Raw genomic sequence first — 16,047 nt, 5'->3', positions numbered from 1 at the left:
CACTCTTACTAGAGAAGGGGTTTAGACATTTATATGAATTCTCTTTTTAGCTAATGATGCTTCCTTCAGTGGGATACATAAAAGTTGATATATTAACAAAAGTTATGGTAAAATCTTGTTTCTATCAGGAACCATATACTGCTGAAAACACAGCAAGCAGTTGCTACTACAGTAGCTTCTCCAAGTCAGCTTTCTATGAAAATAACAGATACTGTATATACTGTTCACTTTGCAGGATGACCTTGATGTACTTTGGAGTTTTTCACCTTCTTTGTTATTTGAAGAGGCTATCACTGTATCTAAGGTCATCTTTACTTTGGATTGGAGAGAGCTTCTCTACTCACATACAAAGAAGGGGGATGGGTTGAAAGCACCATCATAGTTAGAAGTTTATAGTGTTTGTCAGATAACTAGGTGAAAGTATTGCTTAGAGATAGTGAGTTTGACAATTTATTTTAATCAAGCAGTAAAACCTATTTGCTGTTTCTAGTCCGTAGCTCATCAGGTGGTCTACTAGGAAAAGAAAATTGAGGGATATGGGGAAGTATGACTGTTCCATGAGCATTACACAACAGCTTTTTACGATTTTTTCCCCCCAAGGTTACCATTTCCCTTGTACAAGGCCATCTACCTTTGGAATGATTGATTTAAGTTAGCTTCAACCTTTGTTCCTTGGATTCACTAGCTTAAAGGGGAAGTTAGCAGGCTTTTTCTTTTTTTTTAAAGCTGGCCAAGGGAGAGACAGTGAGTTAATTTCTCATCCAGTTCTTTACTTTTCCAACATGGCAGCTCCCTTTGATGTTCACTGTATGCTTCATGACCAGATAAGTCTTATGGGAGATGAGAACAAATCAGTTAGCTAACCTAATTTTAAAATCAGAAGTGGAGAAAGGAGTGGACATCAGGAAGAAATCAGAATAATTGATTGAAAGGGAAGGGCTACACATGGCATGAACTTAACACTAATGAATATGTATAAATCCCACTTGGGCATATTTAATGAGATCCCAGCTCAGGCACCTTACTATCTGTGAGACCTTAGGCAAATCACTTCACCTCCCTAAAACTCAGTTTCCTCCTTTGTAACATGAGAAGGTTGAACTAGATGACTTCTAAGATCCCATGAAACTTTTAATTTATGATCTATGAACTCAAACTTTAAAATGTTTGAAGGTGCTCCCAAATCATTAGTTAAAAGTTGAATCTCTAAATCTGTTATTTTTTCCCATGCAGTATTTTCTTAAAAATAATTGCATTTAAAAGAGCATAATAATTAATATTTAACTTGTTTTGGAGGTTGGGTTAGTTCTGCAATTAAATACCAATTCCTAGAGGATCAGGAGTCTCTTATTTTCCCCATAGCATCTAGCACACTGCAGTGTATGACATAGGGTAGGGATAGGGACAGGACCTGTGATTTCACTGGTATAAGGAACTTCCTGGTAAGGAAACTCACTCTACCAATGCTGATCAGCACCTTCTCTGCAATTCAGTCTTAGATAGTTGCCTGGAGAGTACTAAGAGATTAAGTGACTTTCCCAGATATATCAGAGGACTCACAGGGCTTAATGTGTTGATTAATTGACTGATCGATTTGTTAAGTGAATAAGTGAGTGAACAAATGAATTTATACAGGAGATTCACTTTGATATAGTTTCATTCCTCTGACACTAATAAAGGAGACATAATGCTTAAAAACCAAAGTTGATGCTATAAGAGCAGTTTTGCTCTCTACTGTACTTCTAAACCTTTTTTTAAAATGAACTTAAGCAGTTTTTCAGGGAAAAATAAAGAACTTAATGTACATTAAACTCTAACTATTTACATCATTTCACCTTCTCTTCTGATCTTTGCGTGAATACATTTTTACAAAGCTGTAATAAACATGAGCCTACCATATCCTGCTCTGCCTTTCTTCCTTAACATCATTCTATATGCACATTTCTATGGAACAACATAGTCCAAGTCATTTTCTAATCCATTTTTAAGCCAGTGTCTCAAAACATCTCCAGAGCAGCCAAGTCTGGGTACAGACAGCTGGGTACACAACATTTGACATGTTGGACTCCTAAGATGGGGTGGCTTCCAGCTCCACATTTGGTTTTACACATTCTGCTGATCATTCCTTTTTATTGATTTTTCATGATGCCAGATGCTTTAGTAAATACATGCTAATTCATTCTTGTGAAACACTTTTAATGAATTTCCAGTACAATAAACTATATCTGGAATCAATGGCCAGCAAAATCAGTTACAACGTGATATTAACAGTTATCAAAGAGTAAGCCAAAACAATTTCATTTACTTTTGACATAATGGTGGTAGGGTTAATGTGAGCATGAAAACTTCAGCAATGTTTTGTTTCTTTTTTTCATCTTTGCCTTCACTGAAGTTTGTACATGGACAGGGGTGAGGAACCTGTGGCCTTGAAGCCCTATGTGGCCCTCTAGGTCCTCAAGTACAACCCTCTGACTGAATCCAAACTTCACAGAACAAATCCCCTAAATAATAGCATTTGTTCTTTAAAACCTGGACTCAGTTAAAAGACCAAGGCAGGGAGAAAAATTTGGAACTCAAACTCTTATAAAAGTGAGTGTTGAAAACTATCTTTACATGTAATTGGAAAAAAAATACTATTTGATGGGGCAGAAAAAACAAAAACAATTGTCCTGGCTTGTTATCTGAAAGCGTACTCATTATTACAGAATTCAAATGTCAGTTGTAAGATGACTAAGTTGAAAAAATGACTGAGTCAAAAATTAATTATGACAACAGAAGGAAAAAAATGGAAGAGTAGAAGATTGTTGGTAATTCAGTTAAATTAAGCACCTTTGGATTTCCTCACACATTAAAAAAAATCAGTATTAGTTGATGCTTTTACTGAAGTTCTCCCTTGCCTAAGAGAGAACATTTACATGCCAGATTTTCATGAGGTTTTAAGTTCTCTACCATTATTATGTTAGTGATTGTGACCTTAGTGGTCATTCTTCCATGCAAAATAGTCACAAGACTCTGAGCTTCAATCAGGCCAAATTGACCTAAATAGGTGACTTGAATGAAGTCTTTCATGACAGCAAAAAAATATACAAAAACTGTTAGCCAATTCCATGTTGTTGGAAGAATCATAGAATTTCAGAATTGGAAGGAACTTCAAATATAATCTTGTCTGCTCTTTATTTCCCACCCAAGCATGAATCATATCCCACCCAACATGGATAGCCTGCTGGCACTGTCATACTCCTTATCAGTCCTATATTTTCTCTTGCAGATAGGCATTGTGTTTAATTTATCTTTATATCTCTTTTAGTCCTTTAGTCTTTTAAATTTAAGAGAGTATTTTCTTTCTGTTCCTACTTGGTTTTTGACACAGTACTGAATAACTCAGTCTGTGATTCTGCTACTTTTCAAATAGTTATCTTATTGGCATTACCCACCCACCCATCTGCTTGGTCTCCAGGAGAAAAAGATCTATATCTGTCTGTGTGGCAATCAGAAGCATCTGGAAAGATTCCAGGAGACTCCAATGAAAGTTAGGACTGTTGGCAAAACCAAGTAGACTGGTGGTTAAAATACTGTTTTGGGAACTCTCCAAAACCAGAAATCATCTGAAACCACCAGGGAGTATTGCTGTACCTCACTATCTCTCTGTTGATGATGGTGGTCTAAGTAATCTTACATTATAAGAACAGGATCATTCTTTTGCTCCATACAGAGCTTAGCTCAACTCCAGTACCAATATTAGATAAATGGTTCTTGGTAATGTCTCTGTTATTAACAAGGCAGGATTTTTCATTTTTAATCAATTTTTACACACTTTTAGACCACACTACACTTAGTGTGTCCCACTTAGACACACTACAACTTGAACCACTGACATTTAAGCAATATGGGACCATTCATTCATATCTCTTTATCTTTTTCTTTCTGTCTGTTTCTTCTGTCCTATTCTCTCTTTCTCCCTTCTCTCTGTCTCCTCTCTCTGTCTCTTTCCCTCTGTGTTTCTGTCTCTTGACTTTACCAGGGTTGAATTGCTCATTTGTGGCAAAAATGGCACTAAAGCTTGACTCTTACAAATTCAGTGTACGAACTTTATATAGCTTCACCTGGATTTCACTTTGGCCTCTGTTGACTGAACAAGCAATGAAAAAAGTGCATAATTAATTGAAAGTGCAGAAGATGTAGAAAAGTTAAATAGAATGACAAAGTTGGATTTCAGTTTGGATGACAGCATACTTAGAAAATCACTGAGAGTTATGTTCTTGATTTTAAAATTTGGCATGCAAAGTGGTATTATTCCTTCTCCACCTCCCCCACTCCTTCAAAAGATGCAGTTCATGTTCTGCACTCATTTAAAGGGGGAAATCATCAACAATACTTTCAGTTCTGGGTAGCTATGTGGCACAGTGGAGAACTTGCCAAGCCTGGAGTCAGGAAGACTCATCTTTCTGTGTTCAAATCTGGCTTCAGATACTTCCTAGCTGTGTGACTCTTGGCAAGCCACTCAACCCTGTTTGCCTCCATTTCCTCATCTGTAAAATGAGCTGGAGAAGAAAATGGCAAACTATTCCAGTATTTTTGCCAAGAAAACCCGAAATGGATCACAGTGTCAGACATGACTGAAAATGACTGAACAACAGCTTTCAATTCTGCTGCTTTCTCAAGGAAATATATAGACCAGAATGGATAAAGTGAGGTAATCACTCTATATTTGCCCATTTGTTTCAGTCCCTTGGTATTGTTTGTTCTTCTGTACTCTTAGCCATTTTATTTGGATCATCAAAATTGGAGGTGATTTTTAATTTGTTTTTTTGCATTTTGAATAAACCTTAAAAGACAACCAAAGACCAAGTAAAATGTCTAAGCTTTCTGCCTGTGACCTTAATTGCTTTATTTTCCCATTTTCATCTGTTCTGCCTTCCAAGAATTTCACACATTTCAGAGGCAAGACCAAGGATCAAAGACAAAGTCTTTAGTCTCTATTTTATTCCACAGTCAACCATTTTTTGTCACCTCATAAAAGGCTTCATTGGCATTGCAAATAGAAAACTAAAGTACTTGATAAAATCAGCTCTGCTGGGTATGCTTGCTAAAGTATAGCATCCAATAAAATGAAAAAGAAATAAGCAATATTCTTCTAACCTTTTGTTTAAAGCTGTCATGTAAGGACTCTGATGGCCTGTTCATGACTTCATTGGTATGGGGTGCTTACGGTAAGGGGACTCTTTTACTATTACAAGTCAGCAACTATTTTGTGACTTACAGTGTTTGAGAGGTTCCTGGTGGGCTGAGGGGTTGCAGAACTTGAATCAGTGGTATGGTGGAAGCTGAGACAGGTTTTTGAAAGCCTGCTGTTAAATTTTTACTGTGAGTCTCAGAAATTGCTTCCCTCCTAATCTTGGTTGCTTTGGGTTTGTTTGTGCGAAAACTTTTCAATTTAATGTAATCAAAATTATCTGTTTTGTACTTCATAATGTTCTCTATCTCTTGTTTGGTCATATCTTTCTCCATTCTCTGTAAAGCTGACAAATACACTATTCCTTGCTCCCCTAATTTGTTTATAGTATCAGTTTTTATATCTAGATCATGTATCCATTTGGACTTTATTCTTGTGTACGGTGTCAGGCATTGGTCTATGCCCAATTTCCGCCACACTATTATCCAGTTTTCTCAGCAGTTTTTGTCAGACAGTGAGCTTTTATCCCAGCAGTCCTTGGGTTTATCAAACAGTACATTGCTATATGCATTGACTGCTGTGTCTTGAGTACCTAACTTATTCCACTGGTCTACCCTTCTGTTTCTTAGCCAGTACCAAGTGGTTTTGATGATTGCTGCTTTATAATACAATTTGAGATCTGGTAGGGCTAGGTCACCTTCCCTAGCATTTCTTTTCATCAATTCCCTTGATATTCTCGAACTCTTGTTCTTCCAGATGAATTTTGTTATTATTTTTACTAGCTTAGCCTTGGAAATTGGCAAAGCTACCCAACAGAGCTGATTTATTGTTTTGTTGATTGTCTAGATTTAAGAAAGTGATGGAGAAAATGTAGATTTAATGCAGATTAACTTTGCAAGTGTGTCCTGGATAACAAAACGGTGGCCATTAACATTTTACCAGCATACCCCTGACTTAAACACAGGTCTCCTTGGCTCCAAGGAAAACTTTCTAATAATATGCCATGATGCCTCTCCAAATACATGGATGCATATGAAATACCAAAACAATAGAGTCTACCCAAATATCAAGTGTAGCTTTCACTGAGTTGTGTTTTTCAGTCACTGGCTCAAATAATATTACCAGATTTGATTAATCTCTTTAATTTGGGGAATTCCATAATTAACATTTCTTTATTGAATTCTCCACTTGCAGGAAGTATGGGCCTGTGTGAAAAGTCCTGGATTTGGAGTGAGAGGTCCTAGCTTTAAGCCCTAGCTCTACTAGTTATCACTTGTGTATTGTAGGGTAAGTCATCTAATCTCTCTGGGTCTCAGTTTTTCCATCCATAAAAGGAAGGGGTTGACTGAGATGACCTCTGTGGTCCTCTCCAGCTCGATGAACTCTGTCAGGTCTTAGCATCCCACTGTTTTTCAACCAATGGTCTAAACATGAAGCTTTGTTAATGCTTAATTTTAATTTTATTATTAATTTTATTTATTTATAATTTTTTATTAATTTAATTTAAGAGTTTTAATTATTTTTCTTTGAACATAAATCATTTCCTAAGATTGAGTTTTCTTTTTTTATTGAATGATTAAAAGAATTCTCATACAAATATTAACATACTATTTTTCATCCATTCAAAACTTTACTGTGTAAGTCCCTTTAATAGATAGTACATTTTCCCTTATTTATTCATGACATTTTCTATCCAGTTGAGCCTGATTTTTTATGAACACTTATGAGAGTGTTCATATTGAATCAAGCTGTTTAAATAGGACAGCAATATCATTCACAGCATATTTATAATTACATTTATTTAAACTTTTGTTAATCATTCATCTAACTACAATTTTTTCTACTTAATGGATAGTTGGAAAGAGTAAATTTTGCCTTGCTAAAGGATTTATAACACTTTTTGTAGTCCAACTGTAGCCTATCAATTTCCTGCCTGAAATGTAAATATCTAAATGTAGAATTCTAATGATTGAAGCTATCTTTGGATCCTTTTATCCACACAGCAAAATTTAAGTCCATTTATGCACATTTGGCTAATAAGTCCATGGTTGTTCATTAGTTCATGCATTCAATAAATATTTATTGCTATAATACCAGTTCTTAACCTGTTGGTCATTAATTCCTGGTGATATATCTGTAAAGTCTCTCTTTTCCCTGGAGGCCTTTAAATCTTACGGTGATTGAGAGGCCTTTAAACCAAAAGTGAGGGGTAGGAAGAAAATTATCACATATATCTATGAAGCTCGATACCATACAGAATCATAGGTATACAGAAAAAATAAACATAAAGCACCATTAACATTGTTTATCGTTGCTCAGACAATCAATTTCTGCACAAAAAAAACTCCTGAAATTAAAAAAAAACTGAGAAGATCAATAATTTATGGGAGAGATGCAAGAAAAAAGGGGACAGAATTAGCAGAAATTCCAATCGCAAAAGTTGTATTGAGGCAGATTTCAGATTGATGTAAGGAAAATTTCCTAACAACTACAAAAGTGGCAGATGACTACCTCAGGAAGGTGTGGGTTCCCCTTTATTAGAGTCTAAGGGGAACCACTAGAGTACTACAATGGGGCTATTGCAGGGGACATTTCTGTTCAGAGGCAGGATAGATTAGGTATCCTTATTTAATCCCATTTGACTCTGAGATTCTCTAATTTTCTGATTCTAATAGGAAAAATCACCTAGAAGACAAAATGTTGTCTAGTGAAGTAAACATAATATTGCAAAAACAAACCAAAATAGAGCCAAAACCCCCAAAAAACCAAAAACCAAAGGATTACTAATTAATTTAATACTAGAATCAACTAATTGATACAATACAAAGATATTGCCAAAGCCTTTGGGTCCACATACATAATTTAGTATCCCATTAATGAGAACTTAAAATTGTTAACAAATAATTAAAAGTCATCATTAGGAAATTTTGTATGCTGGGACAAATACCACAAACTCCTCTCAGAGTAAGTGGTATGAATTCCACCCTTACTTCAGAAGGGGTTGGGTGATGGGATACAGCTATTAGTCCCTGCTGGAGGTAATACCACATAGATGATGGGTGTCTCATTCAGGCTCATCACTTAGTAATTATTTATTTTAACTAAGAATTCTTGCTAACTAAGCTGCTAAAGAATTGTAAATGCTCAACATATCCCTTAAATACAGCTCCCTAAGGAAAAATTCTGGTTGCATATGATCAACATCAGTGTAAGAAGACAGTCTTGATGATTAAGAAAGGTCCAGTTGCCAAACCTTTCCTTTTGTTTAATACCATTTTTGAACTATAATAATTGTCTGAATACTTTTAATTTTACATTTGCTGACAGATTTAGCATGATGCATACTTCTCCCTGCACTCCAGTTCATGTGCACTTTTTTGAGGGGGTAGAAAATAAGAAATTACCTTTCTACTCTGCTATTCACTGGTAACTGTCCCACATTGATAGGAAAGAAAGAAGGAAACAAGCATTTATCAGACTCCTACTATGTGTCAGGCACTTGAATATTATCTCACCCTGGGAGGTTGTTATTCCGATTTTACAATTGAGGAAATTGGAGCAATTATTATCTCATTTGATCCTTGCAACAACCCTGGGAGATATTATCTCCACTTTACAGATGAGGAGACTGAGGCAAACAGAATTTAAGTGACTTGATAAAAAGATAAGTAGAGCAGTATAAGTATAGATTTTGTACTTAGGTCTTACTACTTTTTATCTAGCTGCTTATGAGGCACACCCTGAGCCAATTATGTAGCTAACCATTTTTGTATACAATAACCCACAGTACATTAATCCTCCAATAATCCAGTAACATATAGAAAATCCATTGTGGATGAGGCAACTAAGTAACAGTAGATAGAGCTCTGAGCTTGAGGTTAGGAAGACCTGAGTTAAAATCCAGCCTCAGACACTTACTAGCTGCGTAACCCTAGACAAGTCACTTAAATTCTATTTGCCTCAATTCCTCATCTGTAAAGTGGAGATAATATCTTCCAGGGTTGTTGCCAAGGATCAAATAAGTTAATAAGTGTAAAGCGTAGCACAGTGCCAGTCACATAGCAAGCACTATATGAATGTTAGCTATCATCATTATTATTTTCTGACTTCATTTCCTTTGATTCTTTAAAATTAAAAAAAATTAACATGACAATTGTGGAGTTTTTTTCTTTATAACCAAGAGCTAGCTGGAGAATGAGCCTATAAATACTTTCATTTAAATGATCAGTACCTTGTTATGAATGTTAGAAAGCACTATGTAAGTACTCTCTACGTGAGTGTTTTTGTTCCTTTCAGGTTCCCCTGACTCCTAACATTAGGCTTCAATAATTTCTGATGTGTAGATGGTGTTATTTTGTAGCAATAAAACAACTGTTATTATAACACTAATGATATTTGTTCTCCTATTGGCAACATAATGAAATAAGTAGTGTACATGTTACTATGCTCATTTTACAGCAGAAAAAAACTGAGGCTTCATGAGCTTGAGTGATACTCTGATTCTCCTAAAACTATGTGGCTAATAAAGGGATTTGAATTTAAGACCCAAGATGTTTCCACTACATTTCTTGTGAAAGGCTCCTTGCTCCTTCATTGTTTATTGATAACTAACACAACATTCACCTTCAACTTATTTCTAATGACTAGCAGAAGGACCTGGAACATACCATCCTATATATTTTAATGTATTTCTGAAACACTGAAGCTATTACGATGTGGTAGCAAAAGGCAGTTGCAAATAAAGCTTAAATATGAATAATACTTGTAGTAACTTCACAGCTTTTTTTTTTGAGATTCTTACACTAAATTTTTGGTAATCCTACTACACCTTTAGGATGGCCACAGTATGAAAATATTAATTTTAATAATAAAATGATTATAGAAAGTAGTGTCTGTGGTTTGTTTTTTACATTTTGAAAAAAATGAAAAATACTTATACCAAGTTCAGTATATAACCTGTGCTGTGTGTATATACACGATTCAATTCAAGTACTTATTGAGTGCTTGTTTACTAGGCTAGGCCCTGGTCGGAATTCAAAAGAAGTATTGACACAATCCCTCAAAGAACTTACAATCTAATTGGAGGAGAGGCAAGAGGAATAAAGTCCATTCACAGACTAAAGAAAATGTAGACAGACACCTAATCTACTGATCACAAAGCTTTCTAAAAATTAACTGTAATTTACAAAGTGGACTTTATGACTAAACTATTAGTAAATTAGCCAGGCAAGGCCAAAAATGGGAGAAAATTTCCACCTTGAAATAAGTCAGTGCAAAGTATTTTAACCAAAAGGCTCAAGTGTATACAATAGTCTCTCTGACCACTTCCACAGTGTGGGCTTCTTAAACGGAAAAGTTCCTAGTTAAATAAATTAAGATCACAGTAGAAACTCATAGACCCATCAAAAAACTTTTGTAAGATTAGGAGAATTAACAATGATGCAATAAAAAGTAAAGGGGGAAATTGAGATTAGATATTCTGAAAATTCAAGCTTAGAATGCAACTCCTAAACAAGATTTCCATCATTCTAATGTTTTAAGAAGAGCACATGGCAAAATACTCCGAAATTCTCTGATTCTAATGAGAAATTTGCCCAAGGATCTGAAGTTTGGCAAATGAGTCTTCTGAGCTTCAGTTAGGTTATACTGAAACTTTAAAGAAGTTAATTAAAATAGCCAGTGTGGGCTCTACTACCTATTTTATTTAGTAGTCAAGTTATAGCAGTCTGGAATGATAACTCCTAAACTTTCACTATCCCCAGGAGAAAAAATTCTTCACATACAACAAACTATACCCTAACTTTGCTCTGCTTATTCTAAATCTGCCTCAAAATGAGGTGGACTTAATAGAATTTTTGTTAGTGGTATTTTTGATTTTTGAGATGTGACTTCATTATATGGTAACTAGCCCTGGGTAAAGAGTAATGTAGAGAATTCTCTTGAAGGTGTGATGTTGGATTTGAGCCTAATCTCAATGTTTTGGCCTTTAGGTCTGTCTGCTTTGGGGTAGTTCCTAATCAAGTCAATTAGTTACACAACCACTTTAACCTATCCTGTGTCTTTAAGACCAGGACTGGATTAGGGCTGTATTAAGAAATTATCCCAGTTAGGAAAGTGAAGATCACTCGGTGCTGAATTCTAATTCCATCTTTTTGAGATTTTCTTTGTTTCTCTAAATGACCTTGAAGTCATTATACCTTGAACTGTTGGTGGTGGTGGCCCCTCTATATTTGTTGCCTGTAGTGTCTGCCTGATTTCCTGGATTTGGTGAAGAAAAGTCTCTTTACCCTTTGGTTTACTTGAGACAAAGACTGGGTTTTTCATTAAAGGATTTCACCAGCAACCAAGGGGAAAGAAGAAGGAAATAATCATTGAACATTCAGTAACCTTCCTAGGTCACATTCTTAGGCAGTCAATAAGCATCTATTAGTGCTTATTGTGTGCCACAAATGACACTAAGCTCTGAAGTATTTACAAGCAGAAAGACAGTTCCAGACCTCAAGGAGTGTACATTTAAATGGAGGAAAACAACATATAAAAGGAAGCTGAAAAGGGGTTGGGGTGAAGAGGAAAAGATTCATATGCACAAAAATATTTATAGCAGCTTTTTTTTTGTGGTGACAGAGGACTGGAAATTAAGAAAGTACTCATCCACTGAGAAATAGTTGGACAAATTATGGCATCCAGATAATGTCAAGAGATCTAGAAGAAGCCCCCAGCCCATTGGATGGATTCCTGTGGAGAATTTAGAAGCAAGAGTCACATAGGACAAGATGTGGTTGGATTTTAGTTGGCACCGTTGGATGAAACACCCACATTGATTAAATCAACAATCCATCATTATCAAAGTATGGAACTGATGAGCTGACAGAATCTGGAAATCATATCTTAAAATATTCTAGCTATAGATGACTGGTACCAAGGAATAACTAATCCCCATCCCTTTCTGACCAGCATAAAGGCCTTTCCTGAGACACATGTAAAGAGACAGCCCAAGTTAGAACTAGTGGCAGTGAAGGCAGGGTCTATTATTCTAATAGCACAGGATTTTAGGAATATTAGGAAACAGAAATGTAGGATAGTCTGGGGTTTAGTTGTAAGTGCTATTCTCCTTCCATTGAAGCTCACTTCTTTTTTTTTAATCTATGATAGTTAGATCCTAATTAAAGTCCTTGGTTTTAATTAAATTTTCTTGAATTACAAATTCAGGCCACAAAATGGAGCACTAAGGAGGAAATCACCCATTCACCATGTGGAACTAAATTTTAATTTTTTTTCTGTTAAAAATCTAACATCCTACAATAAGTCCTCAGTTAAGGAGGCTGTGGGAAACTGAGACAACCCTGAGGCATTGCTATCATCTCCTTGGCATTTCTGGTTATAAGACCATTAGGCTTTTTCTCCATTTCTTTTAGGTATAGTCTATCACTAAGTAAGGCAACATGTTTCATGATATAATTTTGATTGACTCAGAAATTATAGTTCATAATCTTTAAATTACACTTGATTAAGTTTATTATTTAAAATTTTTAAAGAGATAAAAAGAATAATATAGGAGTCATGGTTGATATTAAAATAAATCCTTGAATTTAAAACTTTTATATAAAAGTTTCAAGGAACATTTCAGTATCTGGGTACTGGGTGGGAGTACACACACACACATGCACACACGCACACATACATAGAGACAGAGTGCACAGAGTGAATTGAAGAGGATGGGATCATATCTTAAAAAAAAAAAATGAAATCAAGCAGTGAGAGAGAAATATTGGGAGGAGAAAGGGAGAAATTGAATGGGGCAAATTATCTCTCATAAAAGAGGCAAGCAAAGACTTATTAGTGGAGGGATAAAGAGGGGAGGCGAGAGAAAATCATGAGGTCTACTCTCATCACATTCCACTAAAGGAAAGAACAAAATGCACACTCATTTTGATAGGAAAATCTATCTCACAATACAGGAGAGTGGGGGACAAGGGTACAAGCAGGGTGGGGGGGAGAATAGAGGGGAGGGCATGGGGAGGAGAATGCAATCCGAGGTCGACACTCATGGGGAGGGAAAGGATCATAACAGAATAGAAGTAATGGGGGACAGGATAGGATGGAGGGAAATATAGTTAGTCCTGTACAACACAACTAGTATGGAAATCATTTGCAAAACTACACAGATTTGGCCTATATTGAATTGCTTGTCCTCCAAAGGGAAGGGGTGGAGAGGGAGGGAGCTAAAGAAGTTGGAACTCAAAGTGTTAGGATCAACTGTAATGTTCTTACCACTAGGAAATAAGAAATACAGGTTAAGGGGTAAAGAAAGCTATCTGGCCCTACAGGACAAAAGAGAAGATGGAGACAAGGGCAGAGAGGGAGGATAGAAGAGAGAGCAGATTGGTCACAGGGGCAATTAGAATGCTTGGGTTTGGGGGGGGAGGGGATAAAAGGGGAAAAATTTGTAACCCAAAACTTTGTGAAAATAAATGTTAAAAGTTAAATTTAAAAAAAAAATAAAAGTTTCAAGGAAACAAATTTTAATATTAAGTTTAGAATATATTCTTTATAACACAAATGTCTATACTTAGCTATGAAAGGGTTAGCTTTTTCTGTTAACTTTATTCCCTTTTAAAATTTAATTTTGTTAAATCATAATATATTTACATGTAATCTGGTATATGAAATATAGAAGTATAAATAATAATCCTGTTTTATACAAAGCTGAGAAGGTGGTTGAAATTGTAACATAATCTACCATCTATATATATGGGTGTTAGTGTGACTAGAAATCAGAGTGTGCATGGATATTTTTATGTAATAATTAAAAAATATACAGAAAATATAATTAGTTACCAGATAGTTGTATATATTGAAAAATTATAAAGTAAATGATATTTTAATGTTCTTAAACATTTTATAACTTATGTAGTAGGCAATTTATAAATGCTTGACTATTATAAGAGAATTTTAATTACATCCATTACTAGATTATGTAATTTTATTTCTAATCCTTTTTTAACCCCAGTATCAAAATATTCCACATTGATGCCCACATAGTAATCTGATACAAAGCTTTAAATCTTTTTTTTCCTAGACATTGGTAATTTAAATGTGAAACTAAATTTTGGGGTTGTTTTTGCCACTGGAAATTTTGGAACCTCTTTTTTATGTCCTTATACAAACTTTTCATGTCTAATTATGTGATTATTCTATGAAAATAATAGCTACATTTCTGTATTTTTTAGCATTTTCTCATTAGTATTGTAATAATTAAAATGTTTTTTAAGATATGCTTTACTTTGCAAGATATTTAAAAACCCTCTCTGGATTTTGATGTTTTCATTGCTTTAAGATAATAATACTCTAATATAATCTTCCCTTATATCCTTCACAATTTTTACCTTTCTGACTTTAATTTGAATGCTTGAGTTAATGGGACTCAATTTTTTCTCCCACGTAACAAAAAGCAAGGCAAATTAGAAATGATATAGTTTCAATATATGCATTTGGAATTTTATACATTGTTGCAGCTAAGCATAACTAATCATAAAATAGAAGCCATAAACTGCAGATTTTTAAGCATTTTTATTCTAACAGAATTCTGAAGTAGTTGTTGGGCCTCTGGCCAGAAAGAATTATTTTCAGGAATAGAGTTTGTATAATCTTTGCAGTGATTCTCTAAATGAAGACAGACATTTAAACTACTATCATGTGTAACTATGTATATAGTTTTTTAAAAAGCATAACTCAAAATGACACATTTTGAACACACAAAATGAACTGTTAGTATTAAGAAATTGATAAACTACTATTGAAAAAGACTGGAAATAGACAATAGGTAATTTTAAAAATAGCAAAGGATGATGGCAGTAAAACAAATTTAAAATGCATCTTCTCCTAGTCTGTGCTCTTTTTTCTCTAGTTCCATTATACAATTACATTTTTAAAAATTCTCAAGCTCTAACATGAAACCAGCTGTACTGTACCTTGATCAGGTTGTGTCCCACAGCATAAACAGCTGCTAAGTTCCCTTTCTGTCCTGGTGCATGCATACCTGTACCATAGCCATGCCAAGCAACTAGATACGGGTTGTGTATTGTAATCCAGTATTTAACACGGTTCCCAAATGTCTGGAAACAGTAAGTTGCATAGTCGTTGAAAATATTTATTATGGTTTTATTTTTCCACCCCCCATATTTTTCTTGTAGTGCTAGAGGCAAGTCCCAGTGGTATAAGGTAACCACAGGCTCAATGTTTCTATGTATAAGAGAGTCAAGGAGAGTATTATAGTACTGGAGTCCTTTCTCATTGGCAGCTGCTATTATCCCATCTGGAAAGAGCCTTGGCCAGGAAATTGAAAACTGATAGAAAGAAACTCCCAAAAACTCTAGCGCAGACAAGTCTTTCCCCAGAAAAACATAACTGTCACTGGAATCATCTGTGTTGTTGACATCTTTAAGGTGGGTGCTGATGAATTGATCCCATATTGACGGTCCCTTACCATCTTTTTTCCAACTTCCTTCCACTTGAAATGCTCCAGTTCCTACACCCCAGAAAAAGTTTTTGGGGAAAGTGTCATATAGAAACATTTGAGTTTCATTCATAGGATTAAAATTACGATCTTTTTTCCATATAGATTGTCCTTCTCCTGGGAATCCAGTAGCAGCTCTTGTGAGGAAAAACGCCCAGAGGATGATAGAGCCTTTCAGTCCTTGGATGAACATTGTTTTCTTATAGTGTGTATTTTTACAGTCAGTTTTCTTTCATCGTTGCTGAAGAAAATCCATTCATTCCCTGGAGATCCTGCTGCACAGTCTGCCTTCATTTGCCACTAAGTGCTGGACTGTCTTATCAAAGCTTCAGCAAAAGCTTGTGATTGTAAAGGTCTG

The 16,047-nt window shown here is 35.2% G+C and overlaps 1 protein-coding gene across 1 annotated transcript in view; it reads right to left on the bottom strand.

Annotated features, from left to right (window-relative positions):
* The window catches only part of KLB (klotho beta), a 34,109-nt gene extending 18,126 nt beyond the window's left edge, over nucleotides 1-15,983 (bottom strand). The window contains 2 exon segments of the mRNA XM_072620519.1: nucleotides 15,145-15,918; nucleotides 15,921-15,983. Of these exon segments, the coding sequence (XP_072476620.1) occupies nucleotides 15,145-15,918; nucleotides 15,921-15,983 (837 nt within the window).
* Between the last annotated feature and the right edge of the window lie 64 nt (nucleotides 15,984-16,047).

This window comes from Notamacropus eugenii, chromosome 6 (genome assembly GCF_028372415.1).
Source record: "Notamacropus eugenii isolate mMacEug1 chromosome 6, mMacEug1.pri_v2, whole genome shotgun sequence".
NCBI classification, from domain to species: Eukaryota; Metazoa; Chordata; class Mammalia; order Diprotodontia; family Macropodidae; genus Notamacropus; species Notamacropus eugenii.
This window is presented reverse-complemented; position numbering and strand designations above follow the sequence as displayed.